This window comes from Pelecanus crispus, chromosome 9, assembly GCF_030463565.1.
Source record: "Pelecanus crispus isolate bPelCri1 chromosome 9, bPelCri1.pri, whole genome shotgun sequence".
NCBI lineage: Eukaryota > Metazoa > Chordata > Aves > Pelecaniformes > Pelecanidae > Pelecanus > Pelecanus crispus.
Genome location: NC_134651.1, coordinates 15,743,193 through 15,762,283, shown reverse-complemented (window position 1 = coordinate 15,762,283; position 19,091 = coordinate 15,743,193). Strand labels below are relative to the sequence as shown.

Below are 19,091 nucleotides of genomic sequence, written 5' to 3'. Positions count from 1 at the left end.
AGTTTGACAAAACTGTTAGCAACAACTATGATGGCTATTATTTGGCTCCTTTATCACTTTCAAGGAGCTACAAGATGACTGTAGAGTTAATCCCTGTACCTGTTAAACCTGGATCCTCCTTTCCTGCCTTGCTCCTATATATGCCCTTTTCAAAAGATAGTGTTGCCCATCTGCAATTTTCTGGAACTTCATCCATCCTCTGTGACTAAGGGCAACTGTAATGACTCTTAAATTGCCTCATTAAGTTCTTTGCACATGCCAACATGAAATGCATTAGAACCAGCTTATTTCAAAACACCTCGGAAGACAAAATAAACTTTGCCTATCCTTGCCTACCATACTGTCTACAGTCCATTTTGTTCCTGCTTCTAAGAGACTCCATATCCAACCATACCTTCAGAAAGAGGTGGTCTATGGCTCTAAGCCTAAGATTTAGATGATAGCATACAAGTAAATAGCACAATGGTTTTTTCCATTACTATTTCTCATATACCCTAGCATTACTCCATTTTCTCCAAACATGACAGTTCTTAGAGAAAATTTTCATTAAGGTGACTACGATGACAGTGGCCTTCTCTATGCAATTTCAGGTAAATAAGATTCCAAAGAAACATATACGTTTTCCAGTGTATTATCAAGATTCACAAAAATCAAAAGGAAAATAATCCATTCCTACACTGCAAGTTCAACTACACTTTTAATCCCTCAGTGTTCAATTACTTACAAACCTGAAAAATAGGGTATACCTAGGCTGCTCAGCTTTTTCATGTAAAGAGATTTTATTTAATGACTGTTCTTGGCAATATACAACTTTTGTTCCTGGCTAGACTAAAACGCTGATCTTTTATCTAGTAGCCATTCTCTACTTTCTGAGAGAACACAACACAACTCTTAGATTTCCTCTACAGATTCCCGTAAGGCATTTCTGACATATTTCATACTAGCTTCAATATGACAAATTTCAGAAATGCTACAATAAGCACAAGCACTTTTTTTTTTTTTTTTAACTGCACAAGCTCACTAGCACATTACACGATGCTTATGTTCTGCAGCTAAGTGGACTTCCGTACAGTCTCTGATAGAGTTCCCTCAGTAAGGCACCCTCACCACTTTATCTTGCTGGGTAGTACAAGCTCCCAGGCTTCCCTACAGGCTGCAGCACCAGTCCTTTGGCTGGTCTCCCCCAGTGCTCTTCCTGAGCTCTATGACCATTTCATGAACATGGGCCATCACAGCACACTGCCTTCAGTTATTACTGAGAAGCTCACACACCTTTTCCAGTGCTGTCAGTATTGAGGGAACACCTGAAACGAAGTTCACCTCTTTGGGACAAATAATAGGTCTGATGCAAAAAAATTTCAAGCAACATTATAACATTAACTTGGGCAGGGAGATCTTGATTTAGGGAAAATACACAATGTGCATTTCCCTGCTCAGTTTTCTTACCACTCACTAGTGACAACTGGATTCATGTAGTTTTCAAAAAAAAAAAAAAAAAGTCCTTCCAAAACACAGCTGTATAAGTAGCAAAGAATTTCTTATGGACTGAAAAGTTTACTATCAGAAAGATACAGCTTCAGATTTCCCAAATTATTAATGAAGTAATGACTGAAGAGTTGTCAGTATGGATGAGTATAAGCATATTAAGCCTGTCAGCAAGGTTCCAAATTCAGAGCATAAATCCAATTTAATGGTCACTTAATGGTACATGTGATAAATGTTTATAAATTTTTGACAAGCAAAATGCACACATCTGTTACTAAACATTTCAATAATTAAATCCCTCATGGCTATTGATCTTAATAACATAAGTTTTATATGGAAATAAATATTTTATAAAATGAAGGAAATGTAGAGAACAATGTGGAGCTAATAGTGTCAACAAGAAAAATAAACCAGAGCTTTCTATGTCATACCTCTACACTTGGGCTAAGGCTGCTCGGCAGTGTTTCTGATGTTACTGTTGTGCTTGGAAGGCTGGAGAAGTCCCAGGTATTCACAGGCTGTATTGGTTCAGATGGCTGAGAGTGATCAATGCATTTTGGATTGTCCAATAAGGTCACTTCATAAAATTCTTGAATATCTAAAGATGTGAAAAAATTGAGAAGTTAGGCTTTATAGTTACTACAACATTCTGATTTTAACAACATCTTCCTCCTGCGGAAGAGGTTAGACACCTACTACTTTATCTACCTGTTACAGACAAAACTGTATGACCAAGATCACATAAACTGTCCCACAGGATACGCGACTCTCTCTCTACAACCCGTATCTCAGAGCCTATGTGTCCCCACTCACTTTGGGCTTCTGCCACTGACCCCAGCAGCATGATCTGCAGCAGGAACAGCAGAAGAATATGGAATAACTGCAGTGGAATAGTGGAAGGGATGGGTGTCTATGCTTCAAGTTATGGTATACGTAATTTCAGCTAATGTAGCCTTTGGTTATCTGAAATCCACTGTTCAAAGGCTATATTAAAGGTCTTTGTGGTATACGTTTTAATTAAATGACCACAGAAATAGAAGTATCCTGATGAAATCAGCAAGAGAGAGAAGTTGCAAGAAGTTAGTAAAAAGGAGATTGATCAGGATGGGTCACCATCTGCTTTTTCAGTCTAAGTAACAGAAATAAGATGAAACTTTAACACTATGAATTACAAATCATACTTATGAACTAATAAACAGCATCTGCTGTAACCCTGAAGATTCAACTGGAAAATCCTGGGGAACAAGAATCTGGCTGCATTAGTTTTTTTATTGATATCCTATCAACTACATGAAGCACCAATAAAAATAACACAGTCTAAAGAAGCATCAAAGTTGTTTCTATGGAAGTATAAGCACATGAAACTTGCTATCACAACTGTAATCACATCCGTAAACACTCACATTAAAAAAAAAATCTGAAAACATATAGGCTAAGGGAAGGGCAGACAAATGAAGAAGTTGTCTTGTAAAGCTTTTAGTCTCTTCCTCAAAGTAAAAATCTGCTAAATAGGAGCTGTAAACTCATGTTTTTAATTACACCAACTTCACAGAAGACAAACATACAGACACAGTTAGCCCAAGAAGTAAATAGGACCCAGCCATGAATAAGGAGAACTCTAATCTGCAGAACCTTGTAGCTTTTCAGCAGCTGCCCAAAGTCAGTAACAGAGGCACAATAACTAATTCCTTTATAGAGCTGCACCCCAAAATAAAAACCACGCAAATGAGAGAAGTCTTACTGTTACTGGTGTCCCAGTCTTAGGTTTGTTTGTTTGGGTGTTTTTTATGTAGACATTTGCACTCCTGCTCTCTACCAGTTCAAAAAACTGCAATTCTCAAAGTCCATTTGTATCTTTGCTCTGAGCAAGAGTCAGATGCCTATCAACTGCTTACATTAATTTTTAAAGTTATACTTACTCTTGGCACTGCTGATTGGAAGAAGTAGCAGTGAGGGTTGCAGAAGACGTTAAGTGACCTAGATATACAGGAGCAAAGCAGCCTAAGAGATACAAATTGCCTTTAAATCTATCTTTCGCATTAGCTCCCTCAGTTGCAAATTTGTCTTGTAGCTGCATTAACATTAATACATTAATCAAACACACCCAGTAAAGATTTTTCCCCCCCCCTCCCAATAGAGGGTACTTTGTATATTAAAATAGGCAGTGGTTTAAGTTGATTCTATAGCTGCAATCCACAGCAACCAAGCCAGGAATATTACTGCATTATTTATGGGAAGGGGTTATTTGTGCAACTGTTTTGCAACAGCAATCTAGGGCACCAATTCTCAATTCTGCTACTATTCTTTTAAGTCTCTGCCAGTGGAGGTAGCCATTTATTCATACTGCAGAATGACTTGTTTCAAAAAGCACATTATTTCCGATACTACATCTCCATTTTTCTATGAAGGACATCACAATAGACTTAACTATTGAAAGATGTCAGAAACCTATACACCACTTAATATGGGGATTAGTTTCTGTTTATCCTGAACTTGCTCCAAATCCACAGAAAAGTTTCTAGGAACTTGATGTCTATATGATAACAACAACCTTTTTATTAAAAAAAAAAAAATTACATTTTCACTATTCAGAATGCAAACAATAAGTACTTATGAATATAGGCAAGCAGTCTATGCACCCTGAATGCATTAGGTACACAAGGAATGAGTGCTGGACATTTATATTTTTTTAAAGCCAGAAACTCAGGCCACACTAAATCTAACCTAAAAAAATTTCTTCTTCTGGCCTACTGCTATGTATCAGCTCACAAGAAATATTTCATCACATGAACACACTGAAATATCTACTGAAGTCCTATTAACCTGTGCATGCATTATTAGCATATGAAAAATTCTAACGTTTTCCTAATTCCTACAAATAGCAGGTAGTAAAATACTAATTTTTGTTACATTTATGGTTAGATTCCCTCTTCAAGCTAGATGTGCATTTTTCATGTCCCAGCTCCTTCCTCCCATATTAATTCCAAGACAGATTAATTGTATCTCAAACTAAGTTACAGAAAAATAATTTAAATCGGGTATCACACAACAGTGAAAGAAAACACAGATGAGGAACGCTTCTACCCGGAGGGGGAACATGGCAAAAACAGCTGACTGACACTTAAAAAAAAGGAGCACAAAGTTTCAGGAAAGCCAAAGTGACAAAAAGTGATGAATGGTAGGCAACACACAAAATCATCCTGGAATTATGTCAGCTTACGAGTAAAACCACATTAAGCAGCCAAATCAGCACTGTGTTTGATGGCAACAAGAATAGAAGCCTATACAAAGCAAGTGACAGACCACCAGTTCTGAAAAAAAGGACTCTTAAGACATGAAAAAGAAAATTATTTTTCTGAACTTAGGTTTTCACATTACTAATAAGCAGTGGTGACAAACACTATTTTTTTCAGTATTCATTACAGAAGTTGACCAACTACAAGCAGTTTGCTGGTGTATTATTTTTTTCCCCTTTCTCATATTCCCCACTCAGTTTTGCTCTTTGAACAGGCTCATTCACCAGTAATGTGATACACTAGAAGCTAAAACTGCTCACTCAAAGCAAACAATAGTTATCTACTGAATATAAACGGAAACCCAAAATGACTTCACAAGGGAGTTCCAGGTTCACTAAAAACCACAACAGAGTAATTAAAAGAACAGCAGAACTGCAGAAGCAAACAAATTCTTATAACATCTCCTAAATGAAGTATATTTGATGGCAATTCAAGAGCCTACATCAATTCTGTCTAGAGTATCTGTCTCCGAGGACAAGGATTCCAACCAGAAACATGACACCATTCCTTCAGACACATTTCCTCCCTGCTCCTTAGAAATCAGATCTAAGGACTCTGCTTGCCATTTCTACTGGTATGTGGAGTGTCTAATACTTTTTGCTATGTGTTCAGAGAGTACACTTGTAATCAGGATAACTTAAGATCAGTGCACATTCTAAAAATCTCACTGTCAAGCCAAGCTCTCCACATACACCTTTCCTGCAGAAAGGAATATGTAATCTTAGTATAGTCAGCTAGTAAAATAAAGCTGAGCAGAATTATTCTCTGCATTCACTTATGTATGAACCTTTTGATAACTGTAACTTTGCAAGTCAAAGATGGGATACCTATAATTGCATTTTCTTAAGAGAATGTTCTAACCCCATAAACAAGGTGTTGACATCGCTTGTAACAGGCCACAGGCCTCATGTTAAGCTAATAACCAGGCCTCTGGACTTGTCTTGGCTTGCCTGGAGCTTTGTTTTAGTTTGTCCAACTCTAACAGCAGTTATCTAAAGACTAGGTGACTTACCTAATTTGTATAGCTTTTGCTTAGCTTCAGACAATTGTGTGATGTAACACCTATTTTCATAAATATTTATATAGAAAATTCACACAGCTTATACATAAATAACATTTAAATATATAAATTTGCATATAAATGTTATATATATTCCATCTATATTATATATAAATCTATGTAAAACCAATAGGTGTTACATCACACAATTGCCCAAAGCTAAGTAAAAGCTATACATCAAGTACATGCACACACAGAGACTGTATATACAAATAAGAGTGTGTGTATGTATTTCTGTAACTAACAGATATCAATAACAAGTAGTTATTCTGTAGGGAATGAATTACCTATGACCCCAGAATAAAAAGCAGCATAGAGGAACACAAGCATAGAACGACAGCAGAGGCCTTGAAAATAAAGGCACAGGATGGTATCAGGCCTCAAGGCTATGAACAACTGACCAACTGTTCATTCCTGGTCAAAGGAAACCAACCTTGAGAACTGGGCAAAAACAGTTTGGGGGATAACAGAACAAAGAACAAGCATCCAGCATATGTAAAACACACCGTGTCGTGGTTTAGCCCCAGCCAGCAACTCAGCACCACGCAGCTGCTCACTCACTCCCCCTACCCCGATGGGATGGGGCAGAGAATCGGAGGAGTAAGAGTGAGAAAAACTCCTGGGTTGAGATAAGAACAGTTTAATAATTGAAATAAAGTAAAATAGTAATGATAATAACAACAATATAATCATGATAATAATAATAACAATATACAAAGCAAGTGATGCACAATGCAATTGCTCACCACCCGACGAGCGATACCCAGACAGCTCCCGAGCAGCGATTGCTGCTCCCCAGCCAACTCCCCCCAATTTCTATACTGAGCATGACGTCACATGGTATGGAATAGCCCTTGGGTCAGTTTGGATCAACTATTCTGGCTGTGCCCCCTCCCAGTTTCTTGTGCACCTGGCAGAGCATGGGAAGCTGAAAAGTCCTTGACTAGCAGAAGCAGTACTTAGCAACAACTAAAACATCAGTGTGTTATCAGCATTCTTCTCCTACTAAATCCAAAACACAGCACTATGCCAGCTACTAGGAATAAAATTAACTCTATCCCAGCCAAAACCAGGACACACCGTATATACAAGAAATTCAAATGTAACATGGAACTGCAAAGTAATGAAGAACAAACAAAGCACAGAGTATGTTAGCAAACAAAAATAACCTCAAGAAAGCACAACAGTAAGGAGGAAGAAGCCATCAACACCATACATCTCCATGGCAAGGATTCCCTGTTCTTCCCTGCCCATATTTTAGTATGTTTTGGTTTTCTAACAACTATTAAGCAACTCACCGTAATTTTTTACATAATGTTGTTCTTTAGGTTTCTGGTATTAGAACTCTAATGTTATGGTACAGAGGGAATCACTAAAATTTGATTGGCATTTACTACTTACTAAATGTCTTTTTTTTTTTTTAAATTAAAAGCAGTCCTTTGATGATCACAGTAACCTACTGTTTTTAGGCTTTGCATTTTTATGTTTTAAGCATCTTGACCATTTGTGGGTTATAGGTGGTTTTTCTTAAATAAATGCCAGGAAATTCCACACAAGCTTAGCATTTCATGGACTAAAACACTGACACATTTACTACAACAGACTGCACTGGACACTGTGCATGTAAAACTGTTGCACTTACACCGTATGCTACACAAAGTTGTAAACTGCTACCACAATATACATGAAGTTAACAACCACATTTGTATATGCTGTATTAATTGTATCCTCATTTAAAGATCTTCAGTTTTAATGTATTTAACAGCTTTGTGCATGAGTAAGAGTTAATTTAGGAAGTTCCTGTTATGTTTTTTGTTTGCACATTTTTTATAAACGCTAAATTCGTATTTTGCATTCTAAAAAGCAAAGGGGAAGGATCACCTCCCTCAGCCTGCTGGCAATGCTTTGTCTAATGCAGCCCAGGATACTATTCACCGCCTTTGCCACAAGGGCACACTGCTTGCTCATGTTCAACTTGATGTCCACCAGGACCCCCAGGTCCTTTTCTGCAAAACTGCTTTCCAGCTGGGTGGCCCCCAGCATACGTTGGTACATTGGATTGTTCCTCCCGAAGTGCTGGACTTTGCACTTCTTTTTGATGAACTCCATGAGGTTCCTGTCAGCCCATTTCTCCAGCCTGTCAGTGTCCCTCTGCACAGCAGCATGACCAGGATTTATGTGCTCCAAGCTAGATAGTTAATTCTGCACTGACATTGATGAGGTGCTCCTTTCTGAATGATGTTCAACAGCAGAACAAACCAATTTCAGCCAATGTCAAAGTCAGCAAGTCAGAAAACCCCTAGATACATTTGTATCAACCTACAGACTTTACAGCACAAAGCATTTCAACACCAGCTTTGTTCAGAAGAACCTTTCAGTGCAACTACGCTCCCTCAGGCTTGCAAGCAACCAGGGGACTTAGGAATTCTTTCAGAAATTGACTTATTTCAGTTTAGTATTTCACTTGCAGATCCATCCATGTGAGCAATTCCTTTGTCATCTCTCATTGGTCTGCCTCTTCTCAGACATTCGCTCATACAAATATAGCACATGCAAATGCCTGTTTTTTTCAAATATGGGTAACTTCATAAACAAACAGGTCTGTTAAGAATTTGACTACCTGCACATTGTCCAGGAAGAGGCATCTTCCCATTACAAATTAAATACTTCTCTAATTCTAGTGGGGGTGGAGGGGGTGGGAAAGACATCTTTCTTAGGGCTTCTTGCCAAAGCACCTGAAGCACTGAAAACTTAAGTCTTAAAACTACTAGAAAGGAAAACAAAGGTCAACATGTTGTTTTCAGTTCAGGGCAATTTGAGATGTATGGCATTGGCCAAATTCTTAGCAGCCCTGCTTACGGAACATATAGACAAAATGTAAGTAGAGTCATGATCAATGTCAGAACATGCAAAAGAGTCTACCAATGCTACAGACTTTCATCCTTCAGTTGTAAAGCAACTCCTACTAATTCTAAGGAAGTCTCAATCCTGCATGCTTATTTCACCTGCTATATCAAGCTAAGAATATCCACTTAACACAAGTAAACCAAGACTTGAAAAGTCTATGATTAGTGATCAACAAGAAAATACAAACACAAAGAAAAGCTTCATATCCATTCACCAAGCCAATGACCAGAGACAACTAAGTGTTCTCTTTGTATATTCATTGGTTGTGTTGTGTCATTGTGTATATCCAGTCAAAAATAAATGTTTGTATTCATACTATGAAAAGTGAGAAACAGCTTCATCATAACCCATGTAAAGCCCCTTTCAGGGTTGGGTGGTTTTTTTTTTTTTTTCCTTCTTTGAAAACCTAAACCTACTACTGCTGTGCACAATCAAGACTTCTTAAAAATGAAAGTTGCAAGTTGCAGTGCAACTTTCTCACCACACTTGTTCTGTTTTACAAAATCCTTTGCTACAAGCCGCAGCATCCAACTACTCCTCCTCAGCCCTTCCACTTGTTTCAGTAACTGTGTCCTACCCTTTAAACTTCCCTTCTGCACACACTTCTTTGCTTAACTCAAATTCCAAGAGATGCTATTTTCCACTTCTAACACAAACAGTCCTTAATTTGCACTCAACTGAAACCACTCTCATCTAACCTCAGATCTAGTTGTTTGCTTTTATTGCTCTAGCTGCTTTTTACAGTCAGACATGTTCAACTCCTTGCCAGCCTGTCCACTTATGCTTTCCAAACTGTTCATTCATATTTTCCTCTTTGCTTACTCATCGCTCCTTCACCATATCTTCACATTGTCTCTTGCCAGTTTTCCTTCAAAAACCCACAGGGTCTTCTCCTCTATGTTCAGAACTAAGGTAGGGAAAACTGAAAAAAAACTAAAGTTTTCATCACACAGCCAAAAATTGGCATGACAATCTTCTGCTGTCCAAACTCTTTTCTGTTTAATACCATCTCATACACACTTAGTCACCAACCTATGAAAAAAAAAAAACCAAAAAAACCCACAACCAAACACCAACACACCCCAAACCACCAAACCCAAACTAAAAATGAGCTGCCACTTATCCACCCCCTCTCCAAATATCTCAACCCCAGTTGCAAATCAGCAGCCAATATAACCAATGTACTTTTAAGAAAAAAAAGGATGTATTTACTACTGTCTTTAGTGGTAACAAAGACTTGTCAGGGACAAAGGAATTGTTACTATTAAGTCCTACTTGTAGGATGTCCCCTCAATAGTGTCAGTACACAGCTGAGGATTTTTCTCTCCAGACAAATGCATTAAAAAAAAAAAAAAAATCAAACTATTTTCAGGATGAGTTCACTCAACACTCCAAGTTGAGCTTTCATACAGGTGCATAACTCTGCTTAGAGGAGACAGCACAAGCATTGGTTTCTTCTACCAACAGTGGGCTCTCACACTCCAAGGTAATTATCTGACATTGGTGGCAACACAAGGATGCGTGGCACCACATACTAGCATCTCCACCAGCGGTAACATTTGTACATTTCCTGCAGCCATATTCTAACACGAGTTTCTGAAAACAGGACTTAAATTTGCAATGCTTTTACAGTTTGTCCACAAGTTTTCCTTATCACACCTCTGTCTTAGGCTGACCTTTTAATTTCAAGCCAAAATAACTCAGCTTTTTCAAGGACATGGTTGGGAAGCTATTTGCACATGACAAGATTCCTATAAAAGCTTTACCAAAGAGCTCTAGAGCCTCCCCTAATCTGGAGAAGGAACATGAAGCTACGGAGGTTATTCTAGTGTCAGCCCTACACCCTCTGCGGTCTCTTAACATTCTTGCAAATTTGGCCTAGTTATAATTCAGGAAACCATCTGTGCAAGGAGACTACTAGTCAGCTTCAAGAGTTTCTCTGAAGATTCATTCCACTTGCACCAAAACAAGCACCATCCTTCAAAACACAGGCAACCAGACGCACAGGAGGCATGTGGCATTCCATCTTCAGAGCTGAACAAGATGTTCTGCCCTTGCTGCTGGGATCACCATGGAAGCAGGCCTAAGATTAAGACCAAACAACCTGTCTCGTGCTTTCCCCCTTCCTCTACACTGCACCCAAGCACTGAAGCAGATGTTGAGGGAGATTAGGAGCAAAGCCAGGTACACAGCAGCATGAGAGGAGACAGGCATCAGAACTAGGGAACACAGGTCAAAGAACACAGGAAAGAAAGTGAAGCAAGAACAGGACAGAAGATAAACTTTCCCAGAACCTGGAAACTGTACCAATTATTTCCAACTTCGACTTTCTTTTCAGCCCCTGGACAAACAGCAGACTTATTAACAAAGTTTTCTTTGTCAACAACCCCTTTTAATGGTAACCCTGTGAAGAGAATAATACTGTAATTGATAAATTCTACAGTGCAGCTATTCAACACTGAATACACAGTCAGTATAACAACCACAAGGATAATCTTTTGCCACAATACTATTTATCTGCATACCAGTAGCTACTCAACTTACACTAGTCTTACTTGCTATTTTCGGCTACCAAAAGCAGCACCTAATCCCAAAAAGTCAATACATTGCACTGTCTCACATACACACATGTAATACAGCATGGAAAATACTTAAAAAAGCAAGCACACAACAACCCCAGAACTTTCTACACTATTGAACTGCATTACATACATACAAACCAGTAAGTAGTTCTTCAAAAAGGAGATGCAACAAGAGTGTTTCACTCATTATTAGATTCCTTGAAGAAGACGACATGAAGTTCTTTCAAAAACTGGGACATTCAGAAGCAATTACAAACTACACGGCAGAAAGCATACTAACAATGACCAAGTTAACACTCCAATCATCTGGCCAGCAACTGAAATGTTTTATCCTCCCTCCATCTGGATAAAGAAAAACACATTAAAATAATCAAGTACTTAACTACCTTTGAAGACATAACCCTAGGTCAAATCTCTCTGACCAACTTTTGCATAAGTTTTGGAAGGAGACCGCAGTAAGCATAACCATAGTATATCCTTATTGTCCAAAAAGCAGACAAACACCTCAAAGTTGCAAGAATTCTATCCATAAGGATGTTTCAGCCTCAAATATGAGCAAAAGTTGTTGTATTACAGAAGTTGCTATCTGGGGAAAAAGTCACGAAAATTTCTTTCACAAAAAGAGTGAAAATACCCTATTTAGCATCTACAACAATTTCAGTAGTATCCAATATAACAGCAGATCCAACTACCTCTGAAATTTCTTCTAATAAAAGAAAAAACCAAAACAATATTCACTATCTAACCAGATCCTCGACTTACCGTCAAGAATTTCTGAATTCTTAATGTAAATATTATTCAACTGAGTCTGAAAGAACTTGTACTAGGGCCTCAGTAACATTTAGAAAATGGGAAGCAGTTCACAAAGCAGCCTTCCTCAAGTTAACTGAAGAGCAGTCTTACACAATGACAAATACTCACAACTAAAATTCTCCGAGGCCTGAGCTGATTTGAAAGTTAACTGTGTCATCATGCCATATGCTCTATTAACTATCAGTGATGTCACTGAAATAAAAGCTGATACTGAAGTTTCCCCAAGGGTGAGTACTTTTGGTTTCAGTTATGAAGAGCTTCTGCTTTAACTGTGTTTGATTTTAATTTAGCCAGCAAGTACAGAAAATATTTCCACGCTGGGTAATTGAGAGGGAGCTAAAAGAGCAAGAATGTCTACAGAGATGCCACACACAGCTCAGAGAACTGGGGCCACATGCCATCTAGCATACATGTGGTCAGTCCACTCTGAAGGGTACTAACTTTGAGGAGTGCTGACCCAATCCAGTCTGCTTCAGTCTAAAATCCAGGGTTGTTTCCCTAATTCAGTTCAGAAAGCCAGTGTGGACAGAGCTGAGAAACATGCAGAGCATGTTTCATATTCCTAGAAGTTTCAGCCGCTGTCAGACTGCTGATATATCTGAACAAAGAGTTTACCTTAATGCAACCATCAATTTTACAAAAAATTCAGAGACAGGACTTCTTTCTCTGGTGTGTAAAAACACAGTAACAGCATTTTCAATACATTCTGTCCAATTCATAAAGCTCATGAATCCAAACTATGGTTAAAAAAAACCTTAACTATTGCTGTTCTTTGATTTAGCAAGGATTACTGAAACCACTACATTTTTTTCTTCAAAATTTCCCACACTGGGTATTTAGTGTTAGGAATAGCCAGCGTGTAAGCACAATTCTCGAGGCAGATCTTCATGCAAAAGAATTCCAAGTGAAATAAATTAGACTACTTACACATATGAAATTCAACACATTCAACCTCCCCTAGTCAAATTTGCCATTTTATACCAAAAAGTCTTTATATGTGTAGCTATAATATATAAAAACCAAAAAAAACCACTTTAGATGGACAAGGCAAGAAAGAAGGCAAGAAAGGCAGCACAGCCAACTCCATTGCCAGGGTATGTAGAGACTCTTTTGGAATTCCCTTTTTCTGACACCTGTCCAAATGGAGTTAGTTATTGTCAGGAAAAGGAACATTCTTAAAGCAGTAAACTACTTCATGTTTCTAGCTATCACTAGTAATACTTTTAATTTCAGAAGATTATTTTAATACGGTTGACTGCAGCACACAACCCATTAAAAACAGACTTTAATAACACAAAAAGATTTTGTGTATAAACCAAAGTCTGCTTCACATGTTTTTTCCCTCAGAAGTGTTACTTATGTGTGCAAGTGTTCCTCCTCTTTTATTTTCAAAAAGATAAATACATCATATATCCGTACCTTTACAAGAACCTGTACCTTCTCAAGAAGGTAAAAAAGTGCGTAAATTAGAAGCAGAACTTATCTGCAGAATTATTACCTCACTATTTGAGGATAAATATCAAATTCTTTACCAAAGTGAAATTAAGTCTATCCCATGCCTCTGTACGTGCATACCTTAGTTTGGTCTCTTAATAAACTGACTCACCCATTATCAGAATAACAAGCCATTTTGACTACAACCAAGAAATCACAGGCTAGAAAAGATACCACCAATTCTGAGACCATACAGTAAGAAATTTACTTAAAACTGACACTATTCTCAAGCTTATTTTAATTACAGGCCATCAGTATCCATTTAATTCAAGTACTACACATCATTACACTTGGCTGGTTGAAGCAACAGCAATGGGAAATACCACATTACCAAAGACAGAAAATAAAAAAAAATGGGCTTTTCGCAGACTGTTTTAAGGAGGTCACATTTGGTTACCAATTTTTTTACTAATTTGAAGTTCTTGCAGTCATTTCACTTAAAATATAACACTGTTGCGATAAAGTCAATTTCATAACACTGGTTGTTCATGCTGACTAGTTACTGCTGTAATTCAAATCATTTAAAGCCATAATTATATATTTAAGAACCAGGTCAAGTTTGTAGATTACTGAACTAAAGTTTTATTGATAGAATTAAAAGGAGAGGACAACACAAAGAAAGGCTCAAATGAGAAAATAATACCATTTATTCTTCAGCATCCAAATGGAGATTCACCCAAAAAAAAAAAAATCTTTAATTCCTTCATGGAAATACTGATAAAATGTGTAGTTCCTGCTCAGGAATATTTCATTTCCCCCATTATAAACCTAAAGATATATTTCTGTGCATAAAGTAATGTCTATTTTTTGCTTGAAAGAACAGCATTTGATTGCCAAGTTAAAAATTATACTAAAAAAGATACATTAAGTTGACAGCAGATCCTGACTGCAGCCTTCATAAACATTCTCACCTATCATGGACAGGCAGGTCTTGGATATAGTGCAGTAACTTGGCAGAAAAAGCAGAAAATAAATGGATGAAAAAAGTTTTTTTTTTTCTTTTTGAGTATTATTTAAAGGAAAAAAAAAGAAGCACACCGTCTGAAAGAAGTATCTATATGAGAAATAACTTGGTAGTTGAGCTTGAACCTTTCTGTCAGAACAACACTGGCTATTTAAGTTGGGGACACATCACAACTCCTCTAAAAGACACACTTAAAAATCTGCTATGAAGTAATGTGAACCTGCAGCACAACTGAATACTTCATCCAGCCTGCTCCCAAATCTTCATGGAGAGATGACAGGCAGGAGCAGACTCAAGGTCTTTCTTTCCAGTAACTGCAGCCATCCTCCAGAAAGCCTCTTTTCCAGGGAGTCCCCCCCACTCTTTACCCCCATCATGCAGTAGTCACACCATAAAAAGATGCTTCCAGGAAAACAATAGCCAGGAGCAGCCTGCCACAAACAAGAACTCCCCCGACTTATTTCCACAGAAAGGAGTAGGTTAAAGGAGAAAGACTCAAGTTGACAACATAAATTACTTGGAAAGTACTAGCCTTCTGTGTTATCACCTTTCAGACAAACAGTTTGGGAATGTACGCATACACACTGTTAATAAATAATCACACAGTGAACCAGTAAATGCAAAGTTAATGCAACATATCCAAGAAGCATGACACCTATTGTGCACGCACGGATGAACCAAACTCAACAAAAACTAAGGTCATATGGTTGCAATGTACAGCTTCTTACAAGACCAGAAAACAGGCCCTGTAACCCACCCAGGCAACAACACATTCCTGGTTTCTGCTCTTGCAGAATGAAGCCAGTACACATGAGGTTGCCTGCTGTTTCAAATTCACTGCTACTAGGTGTAGAGTTATTAAAACAATGGAGATCCATATGTGGATATGAGAAGAAACTATGTCTTGCAGGTTAGAATATCAAAGGCTAATAGATCAGTACCTTATTCAATGAAGGGGAGAAAACCGAGTACTGCATGGGTCTTCAAGACAGTTTAAAAAAAAAAAAAAAACGCAACACACACACAGAGAACAAGAAAAATGGTAGTCATGGTAGTCGACACTGAAGTTTGCGGGATGAAAATAAAAAGTGCAACTGCAGTACATTAAGCTTCTGATGCAAGACTTCAACATTCTGATCCACCAATGAGTGAATCCTGTTCATACATGTCCCACAAAGATTATGTCTAGCTTTTCATCATGAAGTTTGTTAACATCAACTGAGTATTGAAAAGAAATGCACAGAGTTCCTGTAAGTACAAGATTTCTGTAACTGACCTATTTTCACAACTACTTTTTCATGAACTTACATGATAAAACACAGCAAGATTACTATCTTCTGAAAACTTACATAAGAAGATGAAATAACTACTCCAGAAGAAAACATTGCACATACAGCAATGCATGTTTATGTTTTGCCTGTCCCTGTGTTTCCATCACAACATAAGATTCAAAGAAGCTGCAGTACTATGAAGGAAGATGTGCACCCCTGTGACACTAACCATGCAGTAAGCCAAATAACAAATTTAGCTACAATGTTTGTTATTAGTACAATTCAGACACAGGTTACTTCTTAAAAGACGAGGATGCAGAACTTTATAAATTTTACTCTTGAAGGTAAACTAACAAAACCCTTTCATTCATTAGCTGTCATAAAGATAATGATAATCAATCAAGGAGAAACCACACATCTTACTGCTTCCCTGGGGAAGTTTCCAAATGAAATCAGGATTCTACAAGCTGTATTTATGCTCAATTTTTTTTCCAGACATGCAGGAAATTCAAATTTACACATAAGTAGTTCAACGAGACTCATGGGAACATTTTAAGTGAAGCACTACAAATACTCGAAACTAAGAATTAGTAGCGTTTTCATTACACTTTAACATGCAACAAACAAAGGAGAAAAGATCACTGTAGTATTTCCTGAAGCGTTAGATGTTTCTTCTCATTTGCTTTAAGTTAACTTCACACTTCAGATATACACTTTGTGATGTTTTTAGAGATTCTTCAGCAGGAGCATTTGCCTGGATCCTACCTTAGATTAAAGCCACTTCAACTCATTCATTAACCTGTTACATACGGACTCACAAAACAAAAAAAAAAAAAACAAAACAAAAAAAAAAGAAATACTCCTTAGAAGCTGTTCAGGTGAATAAAGATACGTGGAAAAAGTCTACGTAAAGTAATCTATAATAGCATGTCACAGAAGAAAATATTGCACAACAATTTTAAGCAGTTTGGGCCACTCAAAAGCCTCAAAGTAAGTATATGAGACAAGTGAGCTGTCGATCTGCAACAGCACACATGTTACTATGCAAAACAAAAACACAACGACAAAAAGCACATGGCTTCTAACATGAGGGCAAAATACCTTGTCTTCTTAACACCGCAAACGACAGCACAAGCAAGAACCGACCGGCTTGAGCACAAACTGAGAGAAGTCAGCCTTTACCTATCAAAGCCTGGAAAAGGTTACTTTGGAAGATGCTGATGACACGCTCTATGGAGTTTCGCAGCTGCCGGTCCTCCGCCTGGCTCAGCTTGGAGCGGTACTCCTCCAGGAGGCGCAGGGCTCGCTGGGTATCTGCAAGCGGAGACCAGACACACCGGTGGGTGACCCCGGCGCACCAGGTAGGAGGACGGGGGATGCGCACGCCGGGGACGCAACAAGCCTCCGCGCCCGGGACCGCCCCAGCCCAGCCCGGCAGCTTCTTTGTTCGCAGCCGGGAGAGTGCGGGCGGGACCCTGCCCCTCGGCGGGCTCGCACCGCCCGCGGACCGGCGGCTCCCGGCAGCCGCCCCTCCTCGCCCGTCCCGCCGCCACCGCCCGCAGCAGCAGCTGTCAGGCGGCGACTGCGGCAGCTGCCGGGGCCCCCTCGGCGTGCGGCGCTCACCTTGCTTCCTGACGGGCATGGCGCTCCGGGGCCGCGGCGCTCCCCCGGCGGCCGGGGCTCCGCCTCACAAACTTTGAGCCCGAGTCCGGGCGGCGCGGCGGGGGCGGCGGCGCGGCTCCCCCTGCCGGCCGGGCGCGGGGGGCGGTGGCGGCCGCCCCGCCTGACCGACCCACCCGCACACCCGCCGGCCGGCCGGCGAGCGAGCGGCTCCGCTCGGGGCTCCCGCCGGCGGCGCCTCCGCAAGGGAGGGAACGGGACGGGACGGGGCAAGCCGGGCCGGACGGCGCGGTGCGGCGGGGCGGGCCGGGCCGGTGCCGGGGTGGGGAGGGCTGGGCGCTCGCGCCGCCCGCCGCCTCCCGCTCGCACTGCTCGGAAATTCCAAACTTTCCAGCCAAAATGGCGGCCTGGAGGCTGTGGGGAGCGCGCCCCCCCACCACCACGTGACCGGGCCCGGCGGCCGCCCAATCAGGGCCCGACTCGGCTCGGGGCCGGTACCTTGGCGGCGGGGCGGGGCGGGGCGGGGGCAAGGTGAGCGCTCGCCGCCCGCCTTAAAGGGGCCGGCGCACGGCAGCCTGGCCCCGCCCAGGCTCGCGCGAGGGGGCGGCGGTCCGTGGGGGGCTCCCGCCCGCATGAGCCCTCCGGGCGCCCGCTGGGCCCCGGCCCGCCGGGAGGAGGCGAGGCTGCGTCCGCTCCCCGGCGCCGACCCCCCCCGGGGTCCCGGCTCCCCGCTCCGCCCAGCCCCTCAGCGGCGGGCGGCGGCGTCGTGCTGCCTCCCTCCCCTCCCCTCCCTTCCCTCCCTCCCTCCGACCGGCCGAGGCGGCGCGGCCTCACCGGCGGGGCCGGCACGGTGTCCCCGGCGCTGATCGCCGCCGCCCCGCTGCGGGCGTGGGGCGCTCCCCCTCTCCCGGGGCACGGCTGGTGGCGGCCGGCGGGTGCTGCGGGAGGGCGGGACAGCCGCCGGTGTGCCGCCGGTGTGCCGCCGGTGTGCCGCCGGTGTGCCGCCGGTGTGCCGCCGGTGTGCCGCCGGTGTGCCGCCGAAGCTACCCGGCGGTACCGCTTATCCCCCTTCAGCTGCCGCTTGCCGCATGTGCGTGCAGCTGGCAGGACTCGATGGGCAAAAATCGGCTGAATACCGGCGCTGGCGCCGGTGCTGTAGGGTCCCAGGCGTGGAGCGGCTCCTGTTGTGCTGCCTACGGTCAAAACACAGAGCCGGAGGTGGTCCTGGGTGCAGGAGGCTGGTGGCCTAGGGACGTGGCAAGAGGGCATGGGACAGGCAGGGGAGCACAGGCACCCCACGGGCGTTACCAGCCCACGCTCGGAGCGCTGGCATCCACCTCTTGCTGGTTTTTCTCCTTCAGTCATCCTGGCAAAGGAAGAGCATGTGAAGGAGAAAGGCTTACTTGAAGGAGGATAAAGAAATAGCTTCGCTGTGGTTAACGGAGGACATAAGGTTAAGATAGGACATCATGGGAGAAGGCATGAAAAGCCTTGCTTATTTAAAAATTGAAGAAGTGGTCTGTGTAGGCTAACATCATGGACTGGTCAGAATCACGAAAGCTGCTTTCTCAAAACTGGCATGGAAGTGGTAACGAGGTG

The 19,091-nt window shown here is 41.4% G+C and overlaps 1 protein-coding gene across 14 annotated transcripts in view; it reads right to left on the bottom strand.

The window, feature by feature from the left end:
- Positions 1–17,514, bottom strand: part of DLG1 (discs large MAGUK scaffold protein 1) — a 176,122-nt gene extending 158,608 nt beyond the window's left edge. For all 14 annotated transcript variants that reach the window (XM_075716850.1, XM_075716852.1, XM_075716851.1 and 11 more), the window contains exons 1-3: positions 17,496–17,514; positions 17,055–17,186; positions 1,917–2,083 (exon numbers count right to left, since the gene is read on the bottom strand). In XM_075716850.1, coding sequence (XP_075572965.1) covers positions 1,917–2,083; positions 17,055–17,186; positions 17,496–17,514 — 318 coding nt within the window. The remainder of the gene's footprint in view (positions 1–1,916; positions 2,084–17,054; positions 17,187–17,495) is intronic.
- Positions 17,515–19,091: the final 1,577 nt, after the last annotated feature.